General features: G+C 44.8%; 1 protein-coding gene and 1 long non-coding RNA gene across 3 annotated transcripts in view; one reads left to right on the top strand and one right to left on the bottom strand.

The window, feature by feature from the left end:
• The window catches only part of SLC23A2 (solute carrier family 23 member 2), a 128,513-nt gene extending 107,415 nt beyond the window's left edge, over window positions 1-21,098 (top strand). For both annotated transcript variants that reach the window (XM_077263036.1, XM_077263037.1), the window contains exons 8-16: window positions 84-265; window positions 2,195-2,315; window positions 3,862-4,018; window positions 10,216-10,363; window positions 10,934-11,039; window positions 12,975-13,104; window positions 13,184-13,321; window positions 14,545-14,640; window positions 18,928-21,098. In XM_077263036.1, coding sequence (XP_077119151.1) covers window positions 84-265; window positions 2,195-2,315; window positions 3,862-4,018; window positions 10,216-10,363; window positions 10,934-11,039; window positions 12,975-13,104; window positions 13,184-13,321; window positions 14,545-14,640; window positions 18,928-19,160 — 1,311 coding nt within the window. In that variant the 3' untranslated portion in view covers window positions 19,161-21,098. The remainder of the gene's footprint in view (window positions 1-83; window positions 266-2,194; window positions 2,316-3,861; window positions 4,019-10,215; window positions 10,364-10,933; window positions 11,040-12,974; window positions 13,105-13,183; window positions 13,322-14,544; window positions 14,641-18,927) is intronic.
• LOC143775192 (uncharacterized) lies at window positions 20,998-24,600 on the bottom strand. The gene is made up of 3 exons (XR_013215591.1): window positions 24,081-24,600; window positions 22,405-23,374; window positions 20,998-22,331 (listed from the first exon to the last, which is right to left on the bottom strand). It is a non-coding gene; the product is annotated as an uncharacterized LOC143775192 (long non-coding RNA).
• Window positions 24,601-26,201: the final 1,601 nt, after the last annotated feature.

The raw sequence follows: 26,201 nt of genomic DNA, 5'->3' as shown, positions 1-26,201 counted from the left end.
GCGGCCATATTGCCTGTGATTTCTGTAGGTTCTCGGTGTATGCCCTTGGTGTAACCGTTTCACTTGGTGTCATTCTTTTGTAGATACAAGGTGCCATCATCATGTCGTCGCTCATAGAAGTGGTAATCGGCTTCCTTGGTCTTCCTGGCGCCTTGCTGAGATACATAGGACCGCTGACCATCACTCCTACTGTGTCACTGATCGGCCTCTCTGGGTTCCAGGCCGCCGGGGAGAGAGCGGGCAAACACTGGGGCATCGCTATGCTGTAAGTGCGATCAGTCTGTGGAGCTAATGTGTAAAGGAGAGCGCTCTTTGTAGCACTTGGTAACTTTCATCTTTTTTCCGTTTATTATAATGGCTTCCAGTTAGTTTCCCAACGCTCCTGTGAGATAAAGCTTACTGACTGATTCTAAGTTACCTCATTATATAACCAGCGTTCAACACGGAGGTTAGAAAAGGCAAAGTGTGGAAACTGTTAAAGTATTTTCAAGTCCCGAAATGGGCAGGACTGCAAAGTGCTTGTAGAAACGAGCAACGTAGCCACTTACCTCTTATTAAAAATCCAAGGGGATTCCTCGTGTTCTAGTTTTACTGCTGTTTGCCCAGATTACCCGGCTCCTCCATAGTGGTGGCCAGTTCCTATGCAAGGAGCTCAGTGCTTCCAAGCTGTTTGCTAAATAGCTTGTAAACGCTGCTCTGAAGCTGGCTGGTCAGGCCGGAGTCGGTGCCCAGGATGTTGCAGAAGTAGCGCTACCTTGAGAGTCGGTGAGAAAATCTCCTGCGCCATTGGTAAGTCTGTGCCAACTCTGTCCTAAAGACAGTAAAAATTCCAAGAGCTCCGAGGCACCAGACATGGCTAGCATGTGAAAAACTTAGCGTAACTTTCTTTTCTGCCTTAAAAATCGCTTAGCTATAGAGAATTGAAGCAGACAAGGCAACATTTTGGCCATAATGGGCCAAATGATATGGATTACTCACGTGACCTCATGTATGTGATTTACTTACGTGCGGTCATGGGCCGACTAGATTCCTGCATTTCTCCAAGTTCTCTCTTGAGAGGAGCCCGGTGGTCTAACTGCAAGTATGGAGATCGCATATAAGCATCATGTGATGGCCCACCGACACAGAGAAAAGGAGAGTCACTGCAGTGTGTCCATCAGACTGTCACAATTCAGCAGCATGCACTCACCCAGAAGGACTGCAGACCTTTCTTCTGAGACTGGATTAACCCTTTAAAGGGAATCTGTCAGCAGGGTTTTGGCTAAGGTATCTGAGGACAGCATGAGATGTGGGCCGAGATACAGATCTCGGGGATGTCACTTATTAGGCTGTGTGCTGTTGTTTCCATACAATGAACGTTTAATCACCAGGAGATTCACTGCCCAGATTGGCTCACTCCTGCCAAGCGGTCCGGCCATGTCGCCTCCTATGATAAGCAGCTCACTGTCTGTGTACATACAGACCTGGTGTGGGCAGAGACGCTTTCTAAGCTCTGCTACATATAAAAACTGTCAGAACTGCTGCACCCAGTAATCTAAGTGATACATCGCTGGAATCGGGTTCTCTTTCCCTACATTCTTACATGACGTGGCTAAAACCTGCTGACAGATTCCTTACCTCGTCAGGTTTCATGATTCTTAAGGGTCAGACATTGAGTTACCAATTAGCTGCCTATAGGGGGTGCTCTAGACTTTTTTTTTTTGCTGCTGAACAAAGGGTAGTTTACATACTTTTTTTCCCAAAAGAATATTGCCTGGAAGACTCCAAACATCAGTTGTAACCCCCTAATGAAAATCCGTATGCCCACCTCTACCCCCTGAGCCGCTTCTGTATTTGCAGAGTGGTTGGCGATTATATAAGGGTTGAATACACTTTATCTGCTGGCGGGAAGATGAGCCTCGCTGCAGTAATCCTCATGCAGACAGTGTGGCGGTTAAATACACATTGTAATCTTATATCTAAATGTCACCTATTTTTTATTTTTTGGGTTCACCAGCATAACGTTCTCTGGAGAATATGGAAAATGACTAATACTGAGCTTTTAATACTGTAGGTAAATGGAGACAAGCCCTCTTCTGTGCCTTTATTGACTTATAGGGCACAGTAGGTGATGGGATCTAATGTTCTGGGCACCCGTGCCCTGCTACCTGTGTGTGTCTGCCCGTGTCATAACGACGTTTCCTTCTCCCTTCAGCACCATATTCCTGGTCCTTCTTTTCTCTCAATACGCCAGAAATGTCAAGCTGCCACTTCCCGTGTACAAGTCGAAGAAGGGATGGACGGCTTACAAGCTACAGCTATTCAAAATGTTTCCCGTAAGTTACCTCTCCATGTATTGGACATGGACATGTGGTTGTTGATGACACGTTAGCCGAGCTTCGATTTTTTTTTTTTTTATTTTTTTTTGGGGGGGGGGGGGGTCCTAAGGGGTAATTTTTCTCCTTGTGTAGAGACAAGCCAGGCCTGTCATGTCAGTGAGGAGACTTATAGGCTATACAGTGTTCCTCTGGGAAATGAAATATGCAAAATGGGTGTCTGCAAATTGAGATTCTGATTGGGCTTTTATCCTAAGTCATATTATTATAATTATTATTATTATAGTGCCATTTATTCCATGGCGCTTTAGGCTACTTTCACACTAGCGTCGTGCAGTGCACGTCGCTATGCGTCGTTTTGTGGAAAAAACGCATCCTGCAAATGTGCTTGCAGGAAGCGTTTTTCTCCATTGACTTGCATTAGCGACGCATTGCCACACGTCACAACCGTCGGGCGACGGTTGCGTCGGACCGTCGCCACCAAAAAACGTTGCTTGTAACGTTTTTTGGTGCTTCGTGCCCGTCTTTTCCGACCGCGCATGCGCGGCCGGAACTCCGCCCCCTCCTCCCCGCACCTCACAATGGGGCAGCGGATGCGTTGAAAGACAGCATCCGCTGCCCCCATTGTGCGGCGCATTCACTGCTAGTGTCGGTACGTCACAACGACGCAATTCGTCGTGCGTCGTCCGACGCTAGTGTGAAAGTAGCCTTACATGTGAGGATAAATTTAAAAAAAAAAAAAAAAGTACAGTAATCTTAAACCATACAAGCCACGAACGGTACAGAAGGAGAGAGGACCCTGCCTGCGAGGGCTCACAATCTACATATGGCAAGGCTCGTTACGGGGTCCATATTGGCTTCTAGGATTGCTACTTCCAATAGGTGGCGCTAGAGTTCTAGTCCTCTGAAGAGGCAATTTTGCATATTACATTTTTTTTTTTTTCTTTTTTCAAAAAATGTTAAGCTAAAAAAAATGTTATTCCCATGAGATTCACAGTTGTGAGGTGGATCCCGCTGACACTAAAGTAGCTGAAACTCTGTCTCCCGTGTCATAGCGGAGATATGCTGCTTAGGACAAGATTTGGGTTAATCCCTGTATATCCTGCGTACCTCTTGTTGGCCACTCAGCAGCAGACGCAGCAATTACAGGACGAACAAAGTTAAGTTAATGTTTTTAGTTTGCAAAAATAGCGTATGAGAAAAAAAAAAAAACGTGAAAAAAAAAGTGGTACCTCCATGACCATACTGACCCAGTGAGTAAAGTTATCATGTTATTTATTCATATACACAGTGGAATCTATGGAAGCAAAAAATAAATATATCATTTTTCTGTTGACGGGAATAGTCTTGGAAGTTTTATTTTTCTTCTTGTAACTGTAGATTTTCTCCTTCAGGAATCTAGGCAGGATGCATTATAAGGCTAATCACCCCGAATGGTGGTGGATGTAATGTTATACAGATGATCCTGATGTGCTCTCTACTAATATATGCCCTTAACGCATGTTATCAACCCATTGTAAGCGTTTTCTTCCTTCTCTCCATACAGATCATCATGGCCATCCTGGTGTCATGGCTGCTCTGCTTCATATTTACTGTGACCGATGTCTTTCCACCAGATAGTAGCAAGTATGGCTTTTATGCCCGCACTGATGCCAGGCAAGGGGTTTTGGCAGTTGCCCCTTGGTTCAATGTTCCATACCCGTGTAAGTGTGGTTCTTTATAATATCCTTAACACGGCTTTTGTTGTTTTATCATAAAGGTGGTGCTCCATATTTATGATTTTTGCCAATTTTTCATGAAATCGTAGCTCTATTTTTGTAGATCACTTTATAGTCTACATCTATATCACCTGTAAAGTAACCTTTGCACAGGTTCTGCCTCTCTATGCTCCTACCATCGTATTTCTCTATTTGCCGCCTTTCTGTAGCCCCATTATTTCCTGAGGGCTCTGACTTCATAGAGACTATATAGGGGTCAGTTCTTCTGTTGCGCGCTAAACAGCAGGAGGAGTATTTCTTGTAGTGACATTTGGGGCGTTTGCTTCCTACAGCCGCTGTATTAGGCCACGTTCACACAGTATCCATATTTGGTGAGTTTTTTACCTCAGTATTTGTAAGTCACCACCAGCAGTGGGTGATAAATACAGAAGTGGTGACGTGTTTCTATTATACTTTTCCTCTGATTGTTCCACTCCTGGTTTTGACTTCTAAATACTGAGGTAAAAAACTCAAATACTGAAGTTTAACCTTTTATGTAACTTTCTGTGCTCCTCTCGGCTGATTACTAGTCACAGACCACATCAAAGTTGAATATTCAAGAAAAAAGAAGCCGTAAAAGCCAACTCCTTTAGCAATTGTATATCGGGTGACTGCACAGTATGCTTCCTATACACAATAGATGGCTGTCGGCTGAGCAATCGTCTGGCTGACACGATCTCTCCCGACTCCTCCATACACTGGAACGTTCGGCTCGGCTGGGTGCTCCTGTATTCTCTATGCGGGAGCCACTGTTGCATTCCCATAGAACAAAAGGATCGGCCATCAGAAATCGAACGTGCTGGGTCTTTCTTGCCTGAACATCGTCAGTCAGGGTTGAGTCAGGAGGCCCGAATTCACATTTTGACACTCGGCTGACCCCGCGCATATCGACAGGTTCGGCCGACGTTCATCTAACCGTAGCAATAATACACGCCGTCCTGGCCTCTTCTGGGCAGACCCTGAATAAGCAGGGCATGCTCACAGATGGAGGGACCCTCTGACAAGTGGTCCTGGCCTCCTTGGGGCAGACCCTGAATAAGCAGGGCATGCTCACAGATGGAGGGATCCTCTGACATGCGGTCCTGGCCTCCTCTGGGCAGGCCCTGAATAAGCAGGACATGCTCACAGATGGAGGGATCCTCTGACATGCGGTCCTGGCCTCCTCTGGGCAGGCCCTGAATAAGCAGGACATGCTCACAGATGGAGGGACCCTCTGACATGCGGTCCTGGCTTCCTCTGGGCAGACCCTGAATAAGCAGGGCATGCTCACAGATGGAGGGATCCTCTGACAAGCGGTCCTGGCCTTCTCGGGGCAGACCCTGAATAAGCAGGGCATGCTCACAGATGGAGGGACCCTCTGACATGCGGTCCTGGCCTCCTCTGGGCAGACCCTGAATAAGCAGGACATGCTCACAGATGGAGGGATCCTCTGACAAGCGGTCCTGGCCTCCCCGGGGCAGACCCTGAATAAGCAGGGCATGCTCCCAGATGGAGGGATCCTCCGATAAGCGGTCCTGGCCTCCTCGGGGCAGACCCTGAATAAGCAGGGCATGCTCACAGATGGAGGGACCCTCTGACATGCGGTCCTGGCCTCCTCTGGGCAGACCCTGAATAAGCAGGGCATGCTCACAGATGGAGGGACCCTCTGACATGCGGTCCTAGCCTCCTCGGGGCAGACCCTGAATAAGCAGGGCATGCTCACAGATGGAGGGACCCTCTGACATGCGGTCCTAGCCTCCTCGGGGCAGACCCTGAATAAGCAGGGCATGCTCCCAGATGTAGGGATCCTCTGACAAGCGGTCCTGGCCTCCTCTGGGTAGACCCTGAATAAGCAGGGCATGCTCACAGATGGAGGGATCCTCTGACAAGTGGTCGTCAGAATTTAGAGGGTACTTTGTAATGGGATGTCGGTGAATGTAGATGTAGACTATACAATGATGGGCAAATCTGGAGCTTTACGTCCTCATGCTTACTAATAAAGCGCTATGTGCCGCACTGTAGGGCTCTGTTCACATAAGTGTTCATGCGTATGTGCCAGGAGAGCTCCCCAGGGCTTTATTGACTCCATGTGCCCTACTGGGTATGCATTGTCATACATTATGGACCAGCATAGTCCGTGGACGTGAGCCTGGTGTCTCTGATCGTACATACAGCGGCATACATCGGAGAGATCCCTCCTGGCGTATATCGCAGCTTGGATGCTCCAGCGCTGTGTGAACAGAGCCTAATACATGTAATGCAAAGTGGAGAAAGTCTGATTTCTTCTTTGTATAACATGGCGCCACCTTGACTTGTACCCCAATAACTACTGTGTTAGCAGCATGGCTGACGTCTGGCACAGGGTTAAAGGGGTGGGCTGCTTTCTAATTGGTTTTATAAATGTCCAGGAACCATCCATTTTACTCCAGCTACTAATATGCTGTTACCCCAATGTCCTGAGTGCCGCTCCCCCCCACTATGTGGCGCTGATGTCTGGAACGAGCCGCTAACGGAGGTCATGTGACTCCTGTTGAATAAACGCTGCATGTGTGCTCGTTTCTGATTTGCAGGCTGGTCTCGCTCCCCTCCATTAGTGATCTGTTCTGGACCAGAATATTACATTCTGTTAGTAAATGGATTACATGGATATTTCCTGCACAGGTTTATAATGATTAGGAAATGGCCCACCCCTTTAAGTGTTGCCATCCCCCAGACCGCACTCTCTGTGTACACTGCTCTGCCCCATACTGTGCGTGCGTAGACCCCACTGATGGTAGAAGGGGGAGTAATAATGATGGCGACGTGTTTATTACTGCCCCCCACTGGCTGCTCTGGGATTTGTACTGGAGATCAAACAGGCTAAGCCCTTTAGAAATCATCTTGTACTTTTGCCGTTACAGCGTTAATCTCACCGCTTGTGGCTTTCCCTCCATTAGAGCAGTGTACACAGGGGCTTGCATATCTTGTGTTTTCGAAAGCTGGTTTCAGGACGCATCAGTCTATGACAACGATTCTTGTAAAAATCAAGGTAACATCGTATATTCCATTCATTTGTTGTTTTGGTCACTACAAAAAAAAATTGTACGTTAATGAAATTTGCAATTGTCACATTATAGGGAATCTGTCACCAGGTGTTGGCCGTCTAATCTGAGAGCAGCATGATGGAGACAGAGATCCTGATTCCAGTGATGTTACTTCACGGGCTGCCTGCTGTATTGTTGATAATTTTGTGCTGATAAAATCATTATTTTATCACTAGAGGACTAGTAAGTAAAGCTGCTGCCATGTAGTCCAACCACACCTTCAACACTGATTTGGCAGCTTTCTGCCTATGCACAGAGTACAGATATCTGCCAATCAGTGGGGTTACACAGAGCTCAGCATTTAGAAAACTGGTAGCTCTACAAGACACACCAATCCTTTTATCAAAATTGCAGCAAGTAGCCCAGTAAGTGATACATCACTGAAATCTGGGTCATGAGATGGCAATAACCTTGTTACAGTTTCCCCATGATACCAATATGACCGAGAATGATTAACCTTTTCTGCATAAATAAAATTGATACCTGGGTGACAGCAGCTGATCTTTACACAGCGGCAGACCACTTCTCTAGGGTTGCAGTTACCAACATTGGCAATTTAGGGAAGTTTTTAAACCCACACCCCTTCAGCCCTCAGCCCACTTCTGCTCAGAAACGGCCTTTTATAGGAGGGTTAAGCCCCTGAACCACTTTCAGGTATTAACAATTGCTTAAAATTTTAGAAAACTCCAGGTCCTGCCATTTTCCAATAAGGGGAATCCATCAGCAGGTTTGTGCTGTGCAATATGACCGCACCATGATGTAGGAACAAAGACCCTGATTCCAGCGATGTATCACTTACTATACTTGGGTGCAGCAGTAATCCTAAAATGACAGATTTCTCTGCTGCAGAGCTGTGAATGCTGAGCCCTGTATAACCCCTCTGTAGTGTGTACAGTTTTCTGTGTACCTTGTATAGTGACAGAGCAGCAAATCCGTTTTGGGGGCAGGGTTAGACTACCCTGCACATGCCAAGTTCTCCTGTAATGATAATCTCCTGCTGATAAAACACTGATTGTATTAAAACCGAAAAACACATCCCAGTAAGTGATACATCACTGTAATCAGGGTCTCTGGTCCTACCTCATGCTATTCTCATATTACATAGCAAAAATCTGCTGACAGATTAAGTGTGAGATGGGTTTCATTCTTAATTGTGCATTAGGGTTGTGTGGTTTCGGTGTCAGCCCCTGCTGGGTGACTTCTAGTATCGCTCCTATGTGCGCTGTCACCCGGCTTTCCTTTGGTCCTATATTAACGTTGCATGGAAGTCAAAGTATCACTGCATAACTAAAGCAGATGACAACCCCTGTGACAATGGTGACATTAGTTGTTGCCAATCAGATGTAACATAGAACTGTAACTGTAACAAAAGGAAAAAGTCGTCATATAGTACGTGATGCCCGTCATACAGGGTTATCATATAGCGAGGTGACTCTGAGAATTCCCAGATGTCTGCCACCTGGTGACCATTCACATTAGGCTTAGAGGGGCTGTCCTGCAACCACAGCCCCTCTGCAAGCACTGTAACGGCATATGGAGGTCATAGAGAAGGGTCTTTATGGTCAGGACCCTTCTTTATAAGGAAGATCAGAGTACTGTTCCTGCTATGGCTGACATTACCTGTCCATGTCCATCTGAATGGCCGTCCTACACTTCACCTTTGGGCAATGGTGTTGATCAGCTGATCAGGTTTCTATTAAAGGGAGTGTCCAAGATTGGAAAAACATGGCAGCTTTCTTACGAAACGGTGCCACTCCTGAATATGGGTTGTGTGTAGTATTATAGCGGAGTCACATTGAAGTGAATGGAGCCAAGCTGCAATACCATACTACCATACATATAATCCATGGTTTGGGTTTGCAGCGGTTCTGAAAGAAAGCAGCCATGTTTTTCTGATCTTGGGCAGCCCATTTAAACTGATAAATCTTTCCTTTTTGCTAATATGAAGAGGCACTCTCCAGCATAGATTGTAAAAAGCAAGAGTAGGTAACAGATTCTCAATGACCTAGAAGCAACGAGTCCTGTTTTAAAGCAATGGTCTCATCACAACGCCCTTCATAGCGCAATCATATGCCCTCTGGCACCCCTGCAAAGAGCTGATTTTGCTGAAGGTAGCTGCTGCTCGCCGAGTATGGTACCTGCAGAGACCTCCGCGGGGTAAATGAAGCATTCGATGGCTACTGGACGACTTGAGTCCTCCCCAACAGATCCCATGCCGTAGACCCTCATCTGTGATGTCCATATGCCCAGATAGGTTGTCCTGATGTGCCAAACCCTAATCCTGATCCCTTACTCGTGATCTATGGGCTCAGAGTTTGCTCCCAATGGTTATGATTTACGGCAATATGAATCCATTACTGTCATACACTTGGCTTGATTCCCTAAAATAACTAGTCATTCCTAACTATGGTAGCCAGAAAGTCTACGTTACTGCCTGCCAGTAGGGGAAATTCATATGAACACTTACTTTAAATGCTAGAATTTTAACAAAAACTAGGCCAAAATAAGAAGCAGTGTGTGAAAAATGAAGTCCAGCTCCACTGCTTCCATTGGACTTGAGAATACAGAGTAGTAAGTAGCAGTCTCGTGCTTTCTAATCAAATTCCCCTGATTTTTATCGTTCATCTGCCCCTGTGACAACCTCTATAAGAGCAGAAGTTTGGGCAGATCGCTGGCCTGACTCACACTTTTTTTTATTTTCTGCCTGTAAAAGAGCAGCAGGGGCGCAAAGTGCAAGAACATATCCCTCCAGGGCTTTTACTGAAGGCCACACTGCAGAAATAGGGGACCCAGAATAATTGGGCTTAGCTCCAACATAGTTATGAGGGTCACGTGTGATGCCAATTAGTTCGGTAATTACGAACCTTTTGTAGGTGACGGGGAAAACCTCAGAAATACAGTAAATGTTAGAAACTGTAACCACTATTGCGTCATGAACAAGGTCAACGAGACGTGGGGTAGGGCTGAATTACACGTGGTCGTAATGTGATCATACTGAAACTGGTTTATGACTGCATAATCTGTAAACCTTAACCCTTTACTGTCATGTCTGTAATGGATCTTCCATGTGTTCTCTTGCAGTTCAGTGGGGTCTCCCCACCGTGTCTGCTGCGGGGGTCATCGGGATGCTGAGTGCGGTGGTAGCCAGTATTATCGAGTCCATTGGCGATTACTATGCCTGTGCCCGGCTGTCTTGTGCTCCGCCACCTCCTATACATGCCATCAATAGGTTAATAATTTTATTTCACTCTAAGTTTGTGTTTCTTCTCTCATTCACACATGAGTTTCCGCTCTGTCTCTCCCATTCACACATGAGGGTTCCCGCTCCGTCTCTCCCATTCACACATGAGGGTTCCCGCTCCGTCTCTCCCATTCACACATGAGGGTTCCCGCTCCGTCTCTCCCATTCACACATGTGGGTTCCCGCTCCGTCTCTCCCATTCACACATGTGGGTTCTGTCTGCTATTCTAGTCTCGTTGTACAGCCAGATATTACAGTAGATTAATACCAGTCATCCAACAATCGCACCTCAGGAACAGGCATTTTACATCCAACACCTGCGATCATATGTTCTCCCTATACACATTATCGGGTGGTCCCACCGATCGGTCCGCTGGATCGGACAAATCTATCTGTAGCGGCTCTAGCCCAAACCATGGAAAGTAGTAGATTTATAATTGATGGAGCACATTTAGTTTTTTGGAATGGCAGGTAATGAAACGGCTCATTACTCCTCCGGATGTGAGTGTATATATTGATGTTCTATGTCTATTAACTGACCTATTGTGTATATGACAGGGGGATTTTCATAGAAGGCCTGTCTTGTGTGCTGGATGGGATGTTCGGGACTGGAAATGGATCTACGTCGTCCAGTCCCAACATTGGTGTTCTGGGGATAACCAAGGTAAGGTCGGCTGAATACATTACTGCAATCCCCATGTAAGATTAGGTATAACTCTGCAGTAGCAAAACGAGAGAACATTTTTAATGAAGTTTATTTGGAAAGTTGCATAACTAAGCATTTAGGAAGCAAATTAAAAAAAATAGTTGCAGAGTGTCTAGAAGTCCTTTCCTTTGCTGAGTGCTTTTGCTCATTGCTCTGTGCTCTCCTCTTCCTTATTTGTGCTGTAAATGGCAGAATGGAGAGGGAAAGAGTAGCATACAAATCTGCAGTGGAGACGAGAGAGTATTGTGGAGGACAAGAGAATAGTAGCTATAGAAAGGGAGGAAAGCACTTGGAGAGGAAATAAGTGTAGGATAGAAGATGTGCTGACATATGAACCAATAAAGACCTCAGCACCCTGGATACACACAAACCTCACGTCCAGCCTGTATTACTAGGAGAGACACTCCCACGAGAATAAATCTGAAACTTGGATCAGGCTGCAAACTGCATTTCAGGGGATCTGAAAATGAATGAAAGGAAGATTGTAAAATGAAACAACGCAATGTCATTAATTGAAGGTAGTTGCTAATGGATAATAAAATGTGTATTTTTGGTTGTGGTCAAGGGTGTGCATAGGCTTTAATTGCAATTCAACATTACACCTTCCTACTCAGCTGCTTGCTGAGTGTGAGGAGTGAACGGATTGGGAATAATCTATAATGTGGTATATTTTGCAATTACCATAAATGTATATGTGCAGAATATCCAGGCATTAGATGGATGTGTGAATTTGTAGCTCTGAGAATTACTGAGCTCGCCTTCATGGCAACTTTGTTGCTCCTTAAGAAATTAATGGAGAGATCCTCCTTTCTGACAGTGATTGTTAGAGTATGTGTCCACGTTCCGGATTACATCCGCATTAGCTGCAGATTGAACCCACAGCGTCCAGATGTTACAGCATAGTGGAGGGAATTTTATGAAATCCCGTCTCCACTATGCGTGCGAACATGCATCCGGCGGCCCTGCGTTTCTGGACATAGGGCGCGTCTTTTTAGAACGCAGCATGTCTGTTTACCTTGCGGCGACACTCAGTCTCCGCAAGGTAAATCACAGGGCCCTATGTGTGGGGTGCGGAGATTCCGGGTGTGTGCAGTGAACACATCCGGAATCACCGCACGTATAGAAGGGGGCGGCGCTTTGGGCAGAGCGAGTTTTCCGCTCCGTCCAAAGCGCCGGCAATCCGGAACGTGGACACGCACCCTAAGGGGCCGTTCTTCAATCGGGAGAGAAAGTAAGGTGTAACACTAACAAGTCACTGTCTTGTTCTGGGTATTTACAAACTGGAATCGGGCAACAAACTGAATATTGCCTGTGTGAAGGAAGTGAACCCAGCTTCAATCCATAAAATCAAATCCTTTTTTTTTTTTTTTTTTGCAACACTAAAATGATTGGGGATAAGGGGTGCAAGGAGGTGAATGCGGTCACATTTCGAACTACTGCTGCATTCTTAAACTGTGTGACCAAGTGAAGTATGGCTGTAGGGCCACCTATTGACCGTGTGTGGATGAATGTATCTGTTACACGCCCTAGTAACCAATATCTGGCGGGTGCTGTACACTGTTCTACCGTCCTTGCTCCTGTGAGCATGTCCTCCTATGACTTCTTTATTAGAACCGTGCGGTACGCCTTGTTACATAACCCCCTCCTCTTCCCGCTGGCCTGGAGCAGTCACCAGCTTACATGCCCTAATTTAAGGAGATTATCTGTAAACCAGAAACGAAGACTGTAAGTGCAGAGTCCTACAGGCCGCTGGTATATCCAGATTAAGTAGGTCCGCTTTACATACGTATATTGGCAGATACGTGGACAAGTGTAGTGTAGTAGTGATGTCTTCATCATTGGGATTCTTTTATTCCAATTTTTCAGTACCACGACCATCTTGTTTGTTGACAGGTTGCCAGTCGCAGAGTTATTCAGTACGGTGCCGCCTTCATGCTGCTGTTGGGCATGATTGGGAAGTTCAGCGCCCTCTTTGCCTCTCTGCCGGATCCCGTTCTTGGTGCTTTGTTCTGCACCTTATTTGGTAAGATGGTAAAACATACCGTAGAAGTGAAAAGGTTAATCCCTATAGGACTTATTCAGTCATGTGTTCTTCCTCGCAGGCATGATCACCGCTGTGGGACTCTCCAACCTTCAGTTTGTGGACCTAAACTCGTCCAGGAACATGTTTGTTCTAGGCTTCTCTATTTTCTTTGGGCTCATGCTTCCTAGTTATTTAAAACAGAACCCACTGGTGACCGGTAAGTGCCGACCTCACAGATTTATTATAATAAAGCGGTTTTCTGGGACTGCGATGTTGATTGGCTGTGCTTAGGAAAGGCCATCAATATCAGATTTAGGGGGTCCTACTTTCTGGTACCCGTACTAATCAAATGAATGAGATGTGATGCTTCGAGCACTGTGCCCCTTTATAAGGCACCGCTCTGTACATTTTGTAATGGCTGAGTGTGGCACTGTAGCTCAGGGAAAGGCTCCGCAATTCACTGTCCAAGGTCGGGCTGGCTGTCACCATTCTGACCCAAACTGAACAGCCTCATACAATACTATGCAAAACTTTTAAGGCGGTGTGAAAAAGACACCTGGGTTGAGGAAATCCGTCTTGTGGTTGATGTTTAATCTTTATTTTCAGTTTTGAGTTAATGATATGCCCGTGCTCCGGGGCGGCCTTTGGAGGTCTTCATGTGGTGCTCTGCTTATACGATGGCTAAACGGCGTAGCGAGAAAAAAAATTACAGAATTACTTTTTTTTGGTTGTTACCACATTGCGTTAAAATGCAATAACGGGCAATCAAAAGATCATATCTGCACAAAAATGGTATAATTAAAAACGTCAGCTCGGCACTCAAAAAAATAAGCCTTCACCCAACCCGAGATCACGAAAAATGGAGACTCTACAGGCAACAGAAAATTGCGCCCTTTTTTTTTTTTTCAACTACTTAGATAAAAAAGAACCAAGACATGTTAGGTGTCTATGAACTTGTAATGACCTGGAGAATCATAATGGCAGGTCAGTTTCAGCATTTAGGGAACCTAGCAAAAAAGCCAAACAAAAAAACAAGTGTGGGATTGTGCAAACAATCCAACATGTAGAATGTAGATGTTCCGGTCAATCAACGACCTTCATCATTAGTGCAGATTGCAGCGAAGAGGAGCAGAGCAAACCAACGCTGTAGAATAGCAGTGCAGAAGAAACGCTATCCTTTACTACAGCACGCACTGCTACTCTACAGCATTGGTTTGCTCTGCTCCTCTTCGCTGCAATCTGCACTAATGATGAAGGTCGTTGATTGACTGGAACATCTACATTCTACATGTTGGATTGTTTGCACCCAATAAATTTGCTTCCAGTATACATCAGAGCGCCAAGTTTTCTCCATTTGATTTATGGGATAGGATCCTCCCTAAGCACCTATGTCGCCTGTGCCATGATTGCATCTATGACCTGTCCCTTTCCCTTTCCCAGGTATTGCAGAGATTGATCAAGTATTAAATGTGCTGCTTACCACAGCCATGTTTGTGGGAGGCTGTGTGGCGTTCATCCTGGATAACACTATTCCTGGTGAGTGGTTTCCTCCCGATAGAACTGGTGGTAAAGCTCTTCCTCCAAGGAGCGGAAATGGCTTTTGGCTAATATCTGCTTCTATCCGCTTCTGTGACCTTTCTTTCTTTCTTTCTTTCTTTCTTTCTTTCTTTCTTTCTTTCTTTTTCTTTCTTTCTTTCTTTCTTTCTTTCTTTCTTTCTTTCTTTCTTTCCTTCCTTCCTTCCTTCCTTCCTTCCTTCCTTCCTTCCTTCCTTCCTTCCTTCCTTCCTTCCTTCCTTCCTTCCTTCCTTCCTTCCTTCCTTCCTTCCTTCCTTCCTTCCTTCCTTCCTTCCTTCCTTCCTTCCTTCCTTCCTTCCTCGCTAAGCATCTGCGGAGGGGACCTCCAGTCCTGACTAATATTTGGTGTGCCTCCACCTATCCCTCTTCTCACATATGTTATGTGTTCACCTGTATGATACTTAATTAGATTACCTTGGCAAGAGGATGGTGTCCGGCTCCTTCAGACGTCTGCTTTTGTCATGCGGGGGTCTGTCTACGTTTTCATGTATAGAACTCATACATATTCTAGTCTATGGAGCTTTTCACATGTCCATGTATTTTTGTGAACCAAGTGGTCTTCACAAAACAATGGAGATGTCCTATTTTGTTTTGCAAGTCTATTGGTCCATGTAAAAAAATGGATGTCGTCTGTGTTGTCCATTTTTCACTGACTGGTAGAAGCTCAAGACACTTTAATTTTTTTATGTTTTTAAATGCGTAAAAGTGCTGACATTCTCATGGTAAGGACTTAAGGTACCTTCACACTAAACGACTTTGCAACGATAACGATAGCGATCCGTGACGTTGCAGCATCCTGGATAGCGATATCGTTGTGTTTGACACGCAGCAGCGATCTGGATCCTGCTGTGATATCGCTGGTCGTTGCTGAAAGTTCAGAACTTTATTTGGTCGTCAGATCGGCGTGTATCGTTGTGTTTGACAGCAAAAGCAACGATGCCAGCAATGTTTTACAATGGTAACCAGGGTAGGGCCGCGCTTAGTAACCCGATATTTACCCTGGTTACCATTGTAAAAATAAAAAAAAAACCACTACATACTCACCCTCTGATGTCTGTCACGTCCCCCGGCGTCCGCGCTGCTGCTCAGAGCTTCCTGCACTGAATGTGTCAGTGCCGGCCGTAAAGCAGAGCACAGCGGTGACGTCACCGCTGTGCTTTAGGGACGGCGCTTACACAGTGCAGGGAAGCGGACGCCGGGGGACGTCACATTAAGCGACGCTGCAGCGATACAGACAACGATGCCGATCGCTGCAGCGTCGCTGTTTCATCGTTGTGTGGTCGCTGGAGAGCGGTCACACAGACAGCTCTCCAGCGACCAACGATGCCGAAGCCCCTGGGTAACCAGGGTAAACATCGGGTTGCTAAGCGCAGGGCCGCGCTAAGTAACCCGATGTTTACCCTGGTTACCAGCGTAAATGTAAAAAAAACAAAACAGTACATACTTACATTCCGGTGTCTGTCCCCCGGCGTCCGCTTCCCTGCACTGTCTCAGCGCCGGCCCTAACAGCAGAGCGGTGACGTCACCGCTGTGCTTTACGGCCGGCCGGCGCTGACAGTCAGTGCGGGAAGCTGACGGCGAGGGGACAGACACCGGAATGTAAGTATGTACTGTTTGGTTTTTTTTTTTTTTACATTTACAATGGTAACCAGGGTAAACATCGGGTTACTAAGCCCGGCCCTGCGATGTCAGCGGGTGATCCAGCGACGAAATAAGGTGCTGGCCTCCTAGCTCCGACCAACGATATCACAGCAGGATCCTGATCGCTGCTGCGTGTCAAACACAACGATATCGCTATCCAGGACGCTGCAACGTCACGGATCGCTATCGTTATCGTTGCAAAGTCGTTTAGTGTGAAGGTACCTTAACTGAGCCCTAAAGCATAGAGAGCTTAATCATTAAAGGGGTTGTCCACTACTCGGACCAGCCCCATCCCCAGGCTTCACTATTGTGAAATAATACTCGTTTCTGGCCGTGTCGGTGCTGACTTCCCCGGGGATCGCGTAACGTGATCCTTGCGGCCAATCACCTCTGACCTCTCTCCCCGCCGTCGGACAACCACATACATCCGGAGCTCGTCAGAGCTGCTGCTTTCTCGTTTCCTCCGGATGTATTCGATACGTCCAAAGGCGGAGAGCGTAAAGCCAGCTCTGCTTGTCCGCAGGGATAGCGTGACATAACGATGAGCGCCAGTGCCGACACCGCTGGAACGGCATCGGAGGGGAGTATAGGTGTATTAATGTACAAGGGGAAAACCTAAGGAGTCACAAGGGGTTGTTTTTTTTTGTTTTTTTTTAAGTGCGAAGCTATACTTCGGAAACTGAGAACTACTGCTGGACACTTCAGTTACCAGGGCTATTTTTGGGCAGCTCTAGTTTATTTGTATGCATTTATTATGTCTAACCCTTGTTAATTTCACAAATGGTATGTATGAGTCAGGTTTATGTTCCTAATACATTCCCTTTACTTAAAGGAGTTGTCTCATAACCAGCATTTTTTTACCTATTCACAGAATAGAAGGTAAATGTAACCACTTCACGACCTATGACGTGTATAGTCAAAGAATAAACAATTCACAGCACCTCATAGCGAATAAAGGGTTAACTATTACCCACAAGAGAGGCTCACGTGAATTCCAGAGAGTCCTTCCCGGAAAACATCCAAACATTCAAATAAATGAAGACCGCACCTCATGCGTTGGTGAAAAATCGCAGTTCCTTTATTCTGCCCTCTGTGGCGACGTTTCGATCTACATGTGCTTGAAAAAGATCATGTACATCGAAACATCGCCACAGAGGGCAGAATAAAGTACCTATGATTTTTCACCAACGCATGAGGCGCTGTCTTCATTTTTTTATTTGAATGCTATGACGTGTATATATCATAGGTCATGTACCTGCACTCTATACGGGCTCTGGTGCTGAGCACGCATCTTTTCAGGCACATGACAGCTGATCTGATCAGCTATCACGTGCCCTTAACAGCCACAGGTGGAATCGCAATCCGTCCGCGGCTGTTAACATGTTAAATGCCACCGTCAATCTGACAGCTGCATTTAACATGCTCACACCAGGAGCGTATCACAAACCCTGTCCATCGGCGCCCATGTCACATGATAGCGGGGCGCCAATGGGTTGGCATGACATCCGTGGATCTGCAGAAGAACCCCGTGCTTGTGATTGCTGATCTGCTATGAGCAGCCCAGTGGTCGGCGTTCATAGCAGATGATCATTTCTGCTGTACATTGCAGGGCTGAGCCCTCCTATGTAGCACAAGTGATCAGAAGAACTCCGCTTCAAGTCTCCTATAGAGACTGTTAAAGCAAGTAAAAAAAAAAATTAATTCTAAAAGTTCAAATCACTTTTCTTTTGCCCCATTCAAAATAAAATACATATTTGGTAGCGCTGCGTTCAGATTCTTTTTATATTTTGATAGAGCAGGCATTTCTGATCGGTAGACTGCATAATAAGAAAAAACTAAATCTAAACTCCAGAATTTTGTGTCTTATTGGTCGCCGCAACATTGCAATTACAGGTGATCAAAAGATTATCTACCCCAAAATGGTATTTAAAAAACCTCATCGCGGCCTGCAAAGAATAAGCCCTCACCCAGCTCCAGATCCCGAAAAATAGAGACTCTACAGGTCTCACCACTAAAATAAAAAGAGAACCTAGACATGTTTGTTATGTGCAAACTCATAATGACCTGGAGAATCATAATGGCAGGTCAGTTTTAGAATTTAGTGAACATGGCAAATAAAAAACAAAAAAACAATTGTGGAATTGCACTTTTTTTTTTTTTTTTTTTTTTTTTTTGCTATTTCACCACACTTGGAAAATTTTTTTCCTGTATTCTGGTACACTAGGTGGTAAAATCAATGGTGTCGCTCTAAAGTACAACATGTCCCACAACAAAACAAGCCCTCACATGGCCATATTGACGGAAAAATAAAAAAGTTATGGCTCTGGGATGAAGGGGAGCATTTTGCACTGCTGCTCTTGGGATTACTGGGGTTCCATCGGTTGTAACCTCAGCAATTCTACATTTCTGACCTATTTGGTGGATGGGTTGATGTATGTTTATGGGGCAACCCCTTTAACAGATCATTAGATGACCAGTTTAGCCCAGTCGTCATGCCAGGCTGTGGATTCCTCAATGGGTAGGCTTACAGAGTTGACGTTACAAAGATTGAAGGGCCTTTAATATATCAGTAGCTCTCTGTATAACTACAGATCATTGTCCTTCCAGGCACGGCTGAAGAACGGGGCATCCGGAAATGGAAGCGTGGAGTAGGCAAAGGAGCGTCTGCTGCTGAAGGCATGGAGTCCTACGACCTGCCGTTCATTATGAACTTTCTCCGGAAGTACAAGTGCTTCAGCTACCTTCCGATCAGTCCCACGTTTGCAGGATACCAGTGGAAGGCGGCGAAGAAGAGCCGGAAGAGTCGGAGAGGGGAGGAGTCGTCCGAGCCCACCGTATAGCCCCGGCCTCCAGATCCAGTTTTGTCCTACAGTAATGTCTCTGCAAACTCTTTGCCAGATTCCCGAGTTTTGAACCAGTCGTGTGTTCTACTCCGTATACTTACATGGAAAAATTCCAGGGCTGAGACACGAGGGCGTACGGTGGGCCTAACCCTCTGACCGCCTTGACCTTGTGCCTCTCTTCCTGCATTTTCACCCAGTTTTTTTTCAACCTCGCCCCCTTTTTTTTTTTTACTCTCGTTAATCTTTAAAAGCAATATGTCCTGCCTGACCTTTGCCATCTCGCCCTTCCTCTGTGTGTGGCCAGCGTAAACGGGCACCATGCCAGCTGTAGGCACCACCTGCTTGCTGCCCCTCGGTCTCAGCTCTGAAATATTTCTATAGCTTTCTTTTCCACCAGTCTCCTCCAAAAAAACCTTAAAGTGCAATGTTTAATATGAGGATTGTCCTTCCCTTCTTCACCCCATCCTTCCACCAGGAGACTAAAGCTGCGGAGAGGGGACTGGGTGTAATTTTCTGTAGAGGCCAGTATAGCCACTAGGTGGTGCTCACTTCTGACCATCGGCCATGTAGATGGAGATGACCTCCAAACTATATGTACATTTATTTATGTTGTCGTTTGCACAGCCATCTTTCATATCATTGATCTGGTTTACCAGTGCAGCAAAATTCTTGTAATATTTATTTCCTTTTTTTTTTTTTAATAATTCCTATTTATTGGATTCCATTTGCCTTAATGATATTTCAATGATATATTGTGGATTTTTAGGGTTTTCAGTTTCCAATTTGTAAAAACCCTTTGGGAACCACAGTACATATCTGTGCAACTATTAAGAGATCCAGTGAAATTCTGCTTTAAACTGCGTAACTATGTTCAGTCCCATCCGCATGGGATAGTATTCTTAAAGTGTACATGTTACTGACATGTAATAGAAGTGGCCATATTGGCTAAATATTCATATTTAACAATATGTGAGGAACAAGTGATATCACTGAAGAATAACGGCTTTATTCACCCTAAGTGGTGGAGTGCTGCATTACAAAAAAAAACAAAAAACTTTTTATACATTCACTTTGCACTTTTTGTAGTTGCATTTTTTACCCGTGTTAAAAGGGTTGTCTGAAGCTTCAAAAAAATCCCAAACTGCAGGAAAAAAGAGAAAATAATAAAATCCTAAATCACATTTTTTTAAATATGCCGCCCCTTGGGGATGACCATGTGCAGGTGACCTCTGCAGACAATCACTGACTGCAGGATGAGTGCACAGTCGGAGAACTGCAGAGGCTACTATAAGGAAACTTTTTGAAAATCTTGGAAGAAAAATATATATATTTCTCATTTAAGAGAAAATGAAAATCAATGTTTCTAACTTTTTTCCTACAGTCAGTGTAAAACAAAAAATAAAAAGCTTTTAAATACACTAAACAAAATGGGGAAAAAAATGTTTTAATTTTCTGAGGTCAGCGTAAAATTTATAATGCATGTGGAAGAACTTATACATTGTAAAAATATTTTTTTTCTACATGTATTATAATTTTACACTGTTGAAAATAACGACCTTTTTTTAATTTATTGAAATTTTTTTTGTTTTACAAGGAAAAATAGAGACATTGATTATCGTTTTCTCACACTGACTACTAAAAAAAATAATTTTTTTTCTAAGACTTTCAAAAATTTCCCATCGGACAGAAAAAAGGCGCAACGGGAGTGAATTATTAAAAATTTGCAATGTCACGTATACCATTTACCCTATGGCTATGTTCGCATGAAGGTTTGTGAATTGTTAAAAAACACATTTTTTTTTTCAAGCATAAGACATTTCAGGAGAGGGTTTGTGGAGAACTTCTTCAGGAGTTTCCTTTTTTCCTGAAGTGTTTTTGATTTCAGTTCCTAGTTTGGTGTCTTTCGAAACTTCTTCAGGATAAAAAAAAAAAGAATGCTCGCAAAACTTTTCGTAAGAACTGTATGGGTTTGCCAAGTGTTTTTGAGGAGGATTTTGGAGCTAATCAGCTTACGAAAATAAACTTTTCCAAATTCTCCATGTGAACATAGGAGGAAGCTCCCGAAGATCGTTCCTGCCGGTAATACGGTGTGCGCCTTGTACTTACCATTAGTTTGCTTCCACTTTTTGGAGCTGAAATCTTGAAAAGCTGCGTGGGCCGTGAAGGCTTTATAAATGTGGCATTAGCTACAAGTGCCATCCTTTTTTGTAATGCAATTATACCCGAAAACCAGCCTAATGCATTAATCCGTAGCCAAAGCAAATTGTGAAGAGGCCTTAGGACCACTGATATCACCCCATTCATTGTCCTCGATATTACCGGTCTGGACAAGTGGCAGGTACACTTTAAAAGGTAATTGATTTGTGATTGACAATTGTAATGTTCTCTCCTGTCCGACCAGAGGACGGACGGACAGTAATTCATGGTTTCTTACAGGATGGGCATCGTGTATCAATATCGTCTCGATAAAGCCGCCTTGTTGCCCATAGCAACCGATCAAGATGCAGTTTTTAATTGTTAGGTGGGCAATCGGGACACTTTCTTGGAGTCCGCTTTGAGAAGAGTCCCAGTATATCTGTATATTTAGGGATTATTCAGGTACAAGGCAGCATCGGCAAAGAAACAACCTAGGACACAAGGGTTCCTCACTAGGAACACACACCTTGGGGCAGATTCATTAGAACTTAAAGGGTATTTCCATCTCCAGGCTCCAATCCAATATGTAGTAGTTGTAATAACTTAATTGTAGGTATTCCGCATATTATTACCAGAGAACTAGACTACATTTCTATGCCTGTTACACCATGTGCAGGCATTGCAGTAGCTTGGGTATCCATGGTTACGACCACAGCTGCTATTGGCTGTGACCATGGATACCTAAGCTACTGCAATGCTTGCACATGGGATAAGTGACACAGGTAGAACTATACTACGTTTCTAATTGTGTGTATGTACTAATATTATTATACCTACTACGTATCAGAATAGGATCTTGGCGATGGGAAGACCCCTTTAATGAAAGTAAACTGTTGCCCATAGCAACAGCACGAATGAGCGATGATTGGTTGCTAAGGGCAACAAAGGCCATTGCCAAAGATTGCTTTCCAAATGAGTGGTCACATCGCAAGCTGCAATAAATCTGATTTTTTTTTTTTTTTTGTCAACTTGCTGGTTGCGATAGTGCGCGGGTGCAATGCGACCTCAGTGACTTGTATTATGCGGCAATGTAGCAGCATTATACTTCGATTTTTTTTTTTTATTATTATTTTTTTTTGTCATGCGACCATAGTTTGTGCAGCCCCTGTCTAATCTATATTTGGAAAACCGTCTAAGGCTATGTTCACACGTTGCATCTTTTTCTGCAGCCGAGACCTGATCTATTGGCGGTAAAAAAAAATCTTCAGTCAAAATGCAGGGGGGGGGTTTTGTCTTGTTTTCCTTGCTGCATTTTTGCTCTGCTTTTTTTGTCATTTTGTGGGGCTTTTCAGGATCCCAGAGTCCATGTTTACTTCCACCTTACAAGCATGACAACACAAGGAATGGTGCAAGTGAAAGACATTTCTGCAAGAAAAAAAGTGATCAAGTTACTGGGAAAAAAGTGATCAAGTTACTGACGTTGTTTACTTTACCACATGTCACTGATTTTAATTATCACTAATTTAATCAAATTATGCTTGGCGTGGGGAGAAACAAATAGATTACTAAAAAAGAAATACTAATGGCCAATTACTTTATAATCCAAGTACTTAAATATAGTTTGAGAAATTCACAAATGGGTGTCACATCTTGGTGTTACCTGCATTTAAAAAAAAGGGTTTTTGCAAGTTCTCATTGCTTTCTATGGGGGGAAAAAAGGTTCAAAAATTGTAAAGTAGCAGTTTTCCGAAAAGCAGCATGTGCATGAGACTTCTAAAATCTCAGCTTTGCTGGTACTGTAAAAAGTACCTTTTAACTTGCATAAAATATATTTTAAAAAAAAGCAGCAAAAAGGCCACGTGTGAACATAGTCTTATATTACCATAGCCGGCATAGCGTTCTGCAACAGATTATTATTATTTCTCCATCGCCACGTTGCCATCCACTGCCTCTTACATACGACAGATGATCGTGCTGGGATAAGGTGTCATCTCGGGTGCTATCCCAGTGTCTTTGGTATGTTTTTCGGATCTCTTGCGGATTCACGTTTTTGGTTGCGATGGTCCGGTGGCTTTCTAAAGGTACCGTCACACTAGGCGATATCGCCAGCAATCCGTGACGTTGCAGCGACCTGGATGGCGATATCGCTGTATTTGACACGCAGCAGCGATCTGGATCCCGCTGTGAAATTGCTGGTCGCTGCTAGAAGGTCTGCACATTATTTGGTCGCTAGGTCGCCGTGTATCGCCGTGTTTGACAGCAAAAGCGACGATACCAGCGATATTTTACACTGGTAACCAGGGTAAACATCGGGTTACTAAGCGCAGGGCCGCGCTTAGTAACCCGATGTTTACCCTGGTTACCAGCGTAAAAGTTAAAAAAACAAACAGCACATACTCACCAGCGCGTCTCCCAGCCTCTGCTTCCTGACACTAAAGCGCCGGCCCTAAACTGAAAGTGAAAGCAACAGCGGTGACGTCACCGCTGTGCTGTTAGGGCCGGAGCTCAGTCAGTGTCAGGAAGCAGAGGCTGGGGGACGCGCAGGTGAGCATGTACTGTTTGTTTTTTTAACTTTTACGCTGGTAACCAGGGTAAACATCGGGTTACTAAGCGCGGCCCTGCGCTTAGCAACCCGATGTTTACCCTGGTTACCCGGGGACCTCGGCATCGCTGGTCGCTGGAGAGCGGTCTGTGTGACAGCTCTCCAGCGACCACACAGCGACGCTGCAGCGATCGGCATTGCTGTCGCTATCGCTGCAGCGTCGCTTAATGTGACGGTACCCTAACTCCAGATCTGCTCATGGTCACTCCTGCTTTATATATATCGTGCTGAACAATGCCGTTGCCCGCCCGCGCTAATCAGCCCTGAATACCCTAATAGCTAGGATTACATTTCAGTCACTGACCCTCTTCTTGTGAAATCGGATCCTGCCCGACCCTCGAGATTATATTGTTCGTACGCACAATTGGGTCTGAGCGGCATCCTCCATTCATTTCATGGCTCAATACATTTTACAGCCGGCGCTTCCTCCGTTTCAGCATGCAAACCTAACGTCTTCTATACGGAAAAGAAAGTGCAGTATTATATAAACGTACCGAGTATAGTGTCAGTATTCCGGCTCCCGACTATTCTACACATCCCAGTTTACTGTGTTTGGAGAGTTTACACATCACTGTATATGTCCCCTTTATGTAGAAAGGACAACTGCTGAAAAATCTGTATTAAAGCCCTTACATTATTTGAGTAACCCTTCCAGTTATTAGGCAATGAAGTTGTAATAGGGTTGTGAAGGGTTAAACTAAAAAAAAAACCTGCGGAATCCTAAAAAAAGTGCCACAAATGCATACGTTTTCAGTGGTTTTGCATCCATTCCCAAATTACTTCAATGGAGCGGAGCTGCAATACCAGACACAACCCATGGAAGTATACGCTGCTGATTGTAACCTTGCACAACCCTTTAGAAACTTTTGTGCTCGTGGTCGCTGCTTCCGCTTGTATTTGGTGTTTTTTTACCTGTGTACGGATTTATAGGGGTTGACCATGTTCGTAAGCGGGTAGAATTGCAAAGTGCTCATAAAAACCTTCAACTTTAAAGTTGACGTTACAGTAAAAATCTCCTTCATTCTCCAGAACGTGCTGGGATAAGGTGTTATCTGAGCATGCTCTGGTGCTAACAGTGACTTCTGCGTCCTCGACTATAATGTCCGAGTCTCCGCGGCTGCATGTCTCGCAACACATGCAGGGATTGACTAATAGGCAATCCATGCAAGTGTTGCGGCTGTCAATCAGCGGCGAGATATGCAGCCACGGGGACTTGAACATAGTATTCGAGCACGCCGGAGACAGTGTTAGCACCCGAGCATGCTCCTCACTACTAGTTACCTAGGTTATCGGTTACCTATCAGCGACTGATCGAGGAGATAGAAGGTTCCACAACCCCTGTAAATTTCTAGCACAAATGTTATGGCTGGTTCATGTCCTTTTTGAGGCCGGGGTCACACATGCGTGTTTTACGGACGTAAGAGCGCAGAAACTACGTCCGTAAAACTCGCATAACATACGGCACAATTATTCTCAATGGGGCTACTCCTATTAGCCGCATATTACGGTTCAGTATTATACGGCTTTCTACGGCCGTACAAAATCGCAGCATGCTGCGTTTGTCAGCGTATTGCGCAAAAAAATCGCCAATAAAAGTCTATAGGGGCGAGAAAAATACGGATTCCACACGGACCAGCAGTGTGACTTGCGAGAAATACGCAGCGGTGTTAGTGAAAAGTCGGTAATTCAATTGCCGGCTTTTCATTTCTCCTGCACAAACCCGACATGATATGAGACATGGTTTTCAGACAGTAAACCATCTCATATCCCCCTTTTTTTTGCATATTCCACACTACTAATGTTAGTAGTGTGTATGTGCAAAATTTCAGCGCTGTAGCTGCTGAAATAAAGGGTTAAATGGCGGAAAAAATTGGTGTGGGCTCCCGCGCAATTTTCTCCGCCAGAGTGGTAAAGCCAGTGACTGAGGGCAGATATTAATAGCCTAGAGAGGGTCCATGGTTTTACCCCCCCCTGGCTAAAAACATCTGCCCCCAGCCACCCCAGAAAAGGCACATCTGGAAGATGCGCCTATTCTGGCACTGGGCCACTCTCTTCCCACTCCCTGTAGCGGTGGGATATGGGGTAATGAAGGGTTAATGTCACCTTGCTATTGTAAGGTGACATTAAGCGAGATTAATAATGGAGAGGCGTCAATTATGACACCTATCCATTATTAATCCAATTGTTTGAAAGGGTTAAAAAAACACACACACACATGATTAAAAAGGATTTTAATGAAATAAACACAGCGGTTGTTGTAATAATTTATTGTTCTCGCAATCCATTTCCAGGCCCTCGCT

This window comes from Ranitomeya variabilis, chromosome 5 (assembly GCF_051348905.1).
Source record: "Ranitomeya variabilis isolate aRanVar5 chromosome 5, aRanVar5.hap1, whole genome shotgun sequence".
Classification (NCBI taxonomy): Eukaryota; Metazoa; Chordata; class Amphibia; order Anura; family Dendrobatidae; genus Ranitomeya; species Ranitomeya variabilis.
The sequence above is the reverse complement of the archived record's forward strand: the minus strand, read 5'-3'. Positions and strand labels throughout refer to the sequence as shown.